The sequence below is a fragment of the Apium graveolens genome, chromosome 6, assembly GCF_009905375.1.
Source record: "Apium graveolens cultivar Ventura chromosome 6, ASM990537v1, whole genome shotgun sequence".
In the NCBI taxonomy this organism is placed as follows: Eukaryota; Viridiplantae; Streptophyta; class Magnoliopsida; order Apiales; family Apiaceae; genus Apium; species Apium graveolens.
Genome location: NC_133652.1, coordinates 241553888 through 241562243, shown reverse-complemented (window position 1 = coordinate 241562243; position 8356 = coordinate 241553888). Strand labels below are relative to the sequence as shown.

Here is an 8356-nt window from a genome sequence, read left to right as displayed (position 1 = left end):
CGACTACACAACTAATATATGTGTGTAAATTAAAACTCATTATATTATATCACTTATATCCTTAAGCTGAATAAGTTTGTGTGTAGGGAAGGTGAATTCAAACGATTCAGGTAAATATCTGAATATGTCGTTGTCCAACATCCCAATGGAAATCTTACATAAGTTTTGGTTCTTTAATAAAATTCTTGAAATGTTCATCTCGTTGTATGAAAATCCCAGCTGCACCTGCCTGCAATACTGGTAACATATATAAACGAGGTTATCCAGAATTACTGTTTAACATTCGTAATGCAATGATTATTTAATATTAGTCGCAAGATCTGAAGCAAATTAAGTATAATACACTGATTAGTTTTTTAAGAATGATACCAACTGTGAAATACCAACTACTACACAACTCACATACAATCAAATCCAAGATAATTGTACAAAACAAATCTCTGTATGAAAATTCATTAAACATGCAACTCTTACAAAATTTTACACAACAATAAATAGCACTTAAAATCAAATCATGATATAAATTGTTAAACAAATACTATAAGATTATAAAATCATTAACAGAGAATTTTTTCCTTGTGCGGTATGAATAGCTTTGTAAAAAGTCGGGGCTCTCTAGCACTAATTATTGTCAGTTATTTAAGAACTTGTACCTGATTTGGCCGAGTCCATATTCTTTAATTTTTCACCATTATCATACATATGTCAGCAAAAAATTTAAAAATTAATCAAATGACAAAGAAGAAAACTGTAAAAATTTATGAATTCATGAAATAGCTTAATATATTTAACAAGTATACGTGATTTATTAGCAATAAAGCATATCTGTAATATGAGATTGTTGTAATCTAACAATAGTTTCTCATTGTTATATATCTATATTATACTATACTATTATAAGCAAAACATTCGTAATCCGTTGTTTGGTATAGTTGTTTGGTACCACAAATAACAACTTTTAAATCTAAAGTCACATTGATGAGGAGCGTTGGATGCAATAATAAATAATTAATATACTGCTCTCATAGATTTAGGATTCGAACTCCGTCAACAACGTATTATATTTAAACTTTTATATTCTTTATTTTAACAATTTTCATAGGTTGAGGGCTTGAGTCCCGTGAACAATATATTATATTATTTATTTATTTTCAGTCAAGTCTCAAATTATCACACAACATTTATTATTACAATTTATTATGTTCTTCAATTTATTTTTCAACTATTAAAAATATATATCAAAATATAATAATTTTAAGATATAATTATATTATTAAAAATCATTTAAATGTTAAAACCAATCCGTGCATCACACGAGTATCATAACACTAACATGACAAATAATTTTTTTTTTGAGAAAATGACAAACAACGTTAAATAGGAGAATTACAGAAACAATTAAAAAGATTTCGATTATTCAGAACAAATAATGAAGTACGTAAACAAACAAGTCAAACACATAAATAAACAACAAATCACACACACACATATAGTATGAAATATAAATTAATAACATAACGAGGAAGAAAAGTAGAAAGAGATTTTAATTTATTAAAATAATTTTTTGAAAAAGATAAAACTGATTAATGTAAATGGATGGATCGAGGATATCTGATGTTAACCTGAAAACTAAATTTGTGATTGATATGATATATGAGAATTAATTGATTTAGCTGATTTAAAATTGTGAAATGGTGGATAAATCTTTATTTGACTAATTTCTTCTACGTATAATTCTTGACAGTAAAAAAACTCCTCGAACATATACATAATTACATATATTATAAATATGAATTTTTTAATATCATAAAAAGTAAATAAATTAATAAATTAAAGAAAATTAAAAAAGGATAAAATTAAAGCTAAAACGATGTAATATGGAATATACATTGTTTGGAGTTTGAGCATTGTTAAATATCCTAAACTAGGGGTGTAAACAAGACAAATTGTTCGGGAGATATTTGAGCTCGGCTCATTAAAAATTCGAATTCGACTCGATTAATTATTTATGAGATATTTGAGCTCGCTCGTAAATAATTCGAATTCGGTTCGATTAAAAATAATCGAGCGGAGCTCGAACTCGAGTTTTTCTAATTTTTAATTGAGCCGATCTCGAATTTCAAATTATTCGGCTTGTAAGGTTTGAGCGTCTATCATTTTTTAATTTTTTTATTATAAATATATTTTTATGTAAATTTTTAATATTTTTTATATATTATTTATTTTTATCATGTTTTTAACGGGAGTTTCGAATTTGAAATTAAAGTTAGGGTGGAGTCCGAGCCCGAACGTCAGATCAGCTCCATTACACCCTAAATTAATCCAATCAAATCCAATAGTAGGCTAGAAGGTGGAAAGAAAGACCTAGAGGAGAGCACAACAGATCCTCCTCAGGAAATTGAAGATGGCGACATGGATGAAACAGCTATCAACACACGTAAAAGAAATCCGTTTCCTCTTCTGTCAAACCTCCCCTCTCAGCTCTTCCACCAGGTACATATCATATCCCTCCTTTAATTAATTTATTCCCTCTTGTTTCTGTCTTTCTCTAATTAATTAATTAATTAGGTCATTTGTGGAGAAGAATTACAAGGATCTCAAGCAATTCAATCCCAGGCTCCCCATTTTGATTCGTGAATGCTCCGGCACTCACCCTCAGTTATGGGCCCGATACGGTACTCACCCTATTTTCCTCCTTCTTTATAACCCTACTAGCCCCATTTATGCGTGTTTACTTGTCTGTTTGTGAATTCACTTTATTTTCCGTAAATTGTATGTGCTCAACATTTCTAATTTTTGCTCCCCCTCTTTCGTGATTTAGGTTAATTTAATTATTCCCCTACCTTAGAGTTTAACTGTTAAAATAGGGAGTTTTAGGCCTATAATTAACTGACGGTCACTCTTCTTTCTGTTTATGTTTTTTGATGGCTGCGACGAGTATCAATTTCAAAATGAAGGGATTTGTTAGTGTAGTTAGACCTTTATTTCAAACACAGGTTTTTGTTTTGGACGGTGACATTTGTAATTAGAAACCGAAGGTTATTTAGTGGAAAATTAGAGATATTGCGATTCAAATTATTATATTATTGATGGTTAGCACACTGCAAATAGAAGAGTCTTGAAGCTTTGTCCCTGATTCAGCATGTAACTTTCACGGTGAAAGACGATAAGTGATGTGCCATGTAGTGTTATGAATATTTGTGAGTTGTGGACATGAGAAACAGGGAGATCTTTTTAATTATGATAGGGATGCACAAAACATGTGTAACTGCCTACATATTATTTTCTTCGTTTTATAATTGGAACTTTTTTGGAAACCAGACATAATAATGCATTAGTTTGGGTTTTACTGCTATTAATATTAACAGCAAGAGTGCAATTTGAAAAGGTAAATACATTAGTGTATATCTATTAGAGCAGTTGTGTATGGTATTTATTTCCTTGATGTGCTAAGAAGCACAGACCCGGATAGGACAACAAGGGACTCGGGGATTCACCAATCCTCGAAGAGTCTTGGATACGGGACTCGGCAAATAAAATAAATAAATAAATATTCATGATAAGAGTTGTATATATGTAAGTATTGTCTTCAGCACTTGTGTTGATGTTAGCACTTGAGCTCATTGAACCATTAATCAGGAACAGAGATGGGTATGGGTGTGTGTGTATGGGACTATGGGTGTGTGTGTATATATGGATGCGTGTATATATATGCTTGTGTGTATATATGGCTATTGCCTATTACAGAGATGGGTTTGGTATTTCAGTCTGTATATATCGTGTGTGTATATATTGCTGCTCTCTATAAAATTAGGTTAGAAACATAATGGCTTGGGCTTTTTCTAGTTGAATTGGGCTTTTTCTATTTGGGCCGAGTCCCAGAAGTGTCCACCCAGAGTCCAGCAACATTTTTTGCGCCGACTCTCCACCTGGCAAGTCCGATACGCACTCAGCCGATTAGGGGCCGAGTCGTTGAGTCACCGAGTCGGGCGAGTCGGACTCGCATACGGCAGCCAAAATGAAGAGTCCGTGCTTCGTAGTTGACGTGACACTATGCAGTTGACATAATAAACATAGTAAGAAGACCTCAGTAGAGTATCTCATCCACTACAAAAATCTTTACTGAACCTGTGATATTGTATTTGAATAAATAAAATAAATAGATTACAAATTTCTATTAAAAAGATCATACAACTTGGAAGCCGAGAGTGATCCTCATAGAATCAACTTATTACTTGACTCCTGTAGAAGCTGTATTCGGTCACAAGGATATCTAATTTTTCAAATTTATAAACACACACACACATATTAATGCACATATATTTGTTCATCTATTACATGACTCCGTGCTCCATGGTTTTCCATCTCACTCGAACAAATAATTCAGCTGCAGTGAGGTAGTGACGGGGAATGAAAGTCAAGAATCTGAATTTGTTATTAATTAGCTTATATATACATATAATGTGGATTGTGGAGATAAATAGTATTTTTATCTATATTATTTATATGTGGGGCTAGGAGATTATTTAATAATTATTTTGTTAATAATAAGCACAATTTTCTGCGGGCTTTTTTCCATTAGATTGTATTTTAGGATTTCTATTTTCTATTGTTGTGTTTGGTGGTGGTGATGGAATGAAATGAAAACTAAAGTGAAATAATAGGGGGGGGGAGGGAAGACTTGAAAAAAGTGTTAGAAGAAAATTTTCTATGGTGAGATATGGGTAGAAAATGGGTATGATGAGGAATGAGGCATTTCATCTCAAATTGGGGGTTTTAAGTTGTAGTTGAGGACCTTGAGATTTTTAGAAATGGAATTGAGGAATGAAAATAAATTTTAAACATTTAAACATAGCGTAGTTCAGATTTCATTCCATTCCTTCCTCGTTCATTCTTTCCAACCAAACACAACGTATATAAGTCATGTATTCCCCACACATGAAGTTAATTTCTATTGACTTGTTCTTTAGGGTTTGGAGGTTTGCATTTGTTATTTAAATACAGACAAAAATGCAAATTATCAGAATTTTTTCCGAAAAAAATAACACACAATGTATGACTATTTAGAATGTCACAGTGATCTATATCTATAACTATATTTCTCAGTAACTGGTGGGTCAAAGTTAACTAACAGAAACCTGGACTGTGATTTGGTATTGGTTCTTGAATGTATAGTAGAGGATATTATTCTCCAGTACAGTAGAACCTCGATAAATGAGTATTCGATAAACGGATAATCTCATCACATGAACATAATGGGGACGATGTATTTTTGACCTCGATAAGTGAATGATCTCAGTTAATGAATAAAATTCTTTGGCCCCGAGGGTATTCATTTATCAAAGTTGAACTGCACTTAATAAGTCTACTCTGCAAAATAATTTTTATCATGGGAATCAGTTGTAATATAATTTGTAGCTGGTAGAACTGCTGCGACCATTCCAAAAGCCTTTTGTGCAAGAGATGATAGTGCAGCACATAATAGAGTTGCTGCTTTGGCTGTTTCTTAAATTAATTTGACAAGACTTTTCCATGACATTTGATTGGGCTGGAACTCTGTTATTGTGATACAATATGAATGAAATCGAGGTTACAAAAAAAGGGTACTGTAAAGGCATATAATAGTATTTTAAATGTCAGGGTCTTGATTAAGTATGTTGATGTCTTTTAATCAGGCTTGGTATTGAACCATCTTCCTAGCATGTTTTTTCGTTAATCTCATCATCTTAGAGAGTGCTTTGAAGTTGTCAATTTAGGGAATTTTTTTTAGCCATCTTAATCATGTGAATTTATAATGTGAAGTGGATTTGATATACACATTGAAGGGGGAGGTCCACTGCTTTGATCCATTATTTTTTTACTATATATATTCAAGATTCTGATGATAGAAATCTAAGCTGCTTTGCTATACTTCCGTAAGAAAGATGCTAGTAGAAAAGCACTTGGATTGTACTCGAATATGCTCCTAATGTTTTTTATTGCGGATAAAGAAGTTTAAACTGGTATCGCTTTCTCTTCTGAACTCTTCTAGCCAGCAATAGCAGTTGTGGATCTTATGTGTCTAATTGCTAGAGATGCAGATGTCAGAATTTTGGTCATATAACCTTCTGCAATGCCACATGCCTTCCCTACAAAACTCAACCTTAGATTGCAACATTTTTTTCCGAATCCCCTGTGCTTCTTAATCACTGCTGGTAGGGTATTGGCTAGAAATTTGTAGGCACAAATACAGTTAGCCCAGATTTGAACTTGGGGAAAAAAATAACATGTTTACAATGGGATAATAAACTGCAATTAGTATAGGGTATTGGATTACCTTGATTCAGGCGGGTAGATGCATGAGTGTGTATATACTATTCTTGGTTGATTGCAATTTCTCATTGTGTTATTCAGAGTTCAGACATGTAATCATGCTCATGGTGGGATATTAACCTTAATGTCCATTTCTATGATGTGTGTGCACACATAACTTCTAAATTGAACTCGTAAAAAAGAGTCAAGAACAGAAAAATCTGCGACTGTAGGCGGTGATAAGTTTTAAAGTTTTTTTTGAGATTCAGTTTCTACATATCCCAAATTTGATAATAATTTTATTTGACACACTTGTGTAATGTGTATAGATATATTCTTAATTTGTTGCAATTCAACAATCATCTCTTAATTGCTGCTTCTAATTCTATAAACAGACATGGGTGTTGAAAAGGTTGTTCATTTGGATGGCATGTCAGAGGAACAGATTTCAAGCACACTCCAAAAACTTGTTAATTTGGGAAAGGATAGCGTCCCAAAATCTTGAATGGTGTCTGGATTTTAATAAAAAAAAATGTTTTTGCCATTGTGGCCTTCCTTTGAACATTGTATCCATATTTTTCTGTATGTCTGTTCGGAGGCGGTACTCTGTTTTCCTATAACTTCGAAAAATGTTGCATGATCTTAAAATAAATTTTGCATCAGAGTTGGCAATTTAAAAAAGCGCATTCGGTTGCACTTTTATCATTCTTTTACCAAATATTTTGATGTTTCAGCTGAGGAAATTTAGAGCAAGGAATGCTAGAATTTTACGTAGTCAGAAAAAAGAGAATGGAAATATGTCTAGGTTGTCGTAAATTGATTGTTATTGTCAAAGATTAAATAGTAAGGCTAGGCTTAGACTTGGAAATCTTTACATTGCATTTTATTTCCTTGTCTCTTGTTTTGGCTATAAATAGCTTTGTTTGTGATGAATAAAAACACACCTTCGAGCAGCAACATTCCTCTCATTTGCTTGCATTCTTCTTTTATCAGCTCTTCAACCCTTTCATGTAATCCAGCTATTGTTATAATATAATTACTCCCTCTGTCCCAACCATTTCTTTACACTTTCCTTTTTAGGATGTCCCATTCAATTCTTTACATTTCAAAATTTACCAAAAATAATAAATGGGTTCTACCACTTTCTCACCTTTTTTTTTTACACTACTTTTACTCCACTATCTCTTTTTTATACATTAAAAATTAATGGGTCCCACTACTTCACTCATTTTTCTTTCTCTTTTTACTTCACTCTCTTTTCTTTCTCTTTTCACTACTTTATATATATTTCTTAACCTTTATGCCCAAACCAAATGTAAACAAATGGCCGGGACGGAGGGAGTAGTATTTTACAACACCTTATCAGTACGAAGCCCTGCCGAAACAGAGAAGGTATAATTTTAATTTAAATATGCATATATATATATATATGAGTAGACGTGGTTACACCCTCTACATATAATTTATATATATATGTGACCGAAGTAGACGTGGTTACACCCTCTATTAATAATTTAAATATATATGGCCGGAGCATCGCCTATTAAAATTATTTTACGGTACCATTTAATTTTGGGTAATACCGAAATATAGTGGGAACCTTATTTTATAAATTGCATAATTATCGGACCATAACTAACTTATGCAAGATTGTCCACTTTAATTTATTATTGGTCGGAGATAACCTGCATACGCAGACGTCCGTATGGCGGGTGAAAATCCATTTATTATTTTATATATAGATTTATTTATATTATCAATGATAATAATGATATATACATTGATTATTGCATACTTGTTAACGCACCCGATTAAGTAGGATTTTATGTAATATTTACATTGATGAATTAAAATTTAATAATTTTCATGTTAATTCAGATTTAGTATGACAAATATTACAAGCTTGTCGTTCGTTTCCTTGGACATTTCTGACAATAATTATTTATCATGGGTACAAGATGTAAAGTTGCACTTGGGTTCAAAGAAATTAAGTGATACAATAAAGGCATAAAATAAATCCACGGCTGAAGAAAACTTTACCTCCATAATTTTTCTCCGACACCAC

General features: G+C 32.2%; 1 protein-coding gene across 1 annotated transcript; it reads left to right on the top strand.

Moving 5' to 3' along the window:
- The first annotated feature begins 2293 nt into the window (after positions 1-2293).
- Positions 2294-6996, top strand: LOC141667907 (NADH dehydrogenase [ubiquinone] 1 alpha subcomplex subunit 2). Its single transcript, XM_074474550.1, has 3 exons — positions 2294-2493; positions 2569-2675; positions 6687-6996. The coding sequence occupies exons 1-3, from the start codon at positions 2405-2407 to the stop codon at positions 6794-6796; spliced, it is 306 nt and encodes a 101-aa protein (XP_074330651.1). The 5' UTR covers positions 2294-2404; the 3' UTR covers positions 6797-6996.
- Positions 6997-8356: the final 1360 nt, after the last annotated feature.

Coding starts and splice junctions, on each gene's coding strand:
- LOC141667907 (XM_074474550.1), top strand. CDS start 2,405: ATGGCGACATGGATGAAACAGCTATCAACACACGTAAAAGAAATCCGT. Junction 2,494..2,568: donor CCTCTCAGCTCTTCCACCAG/GTACATATCATA, acceptor TTAATTAATTAG/GTCATTTGTGGAGAAGAATT. Junction 2,676..6,686: donor TCAGTTATGGGCCCGATACG/GTACTCACCCTA, acceptor TTCTATAAACAG/ACATGGGTGTTGAAAAGGTT.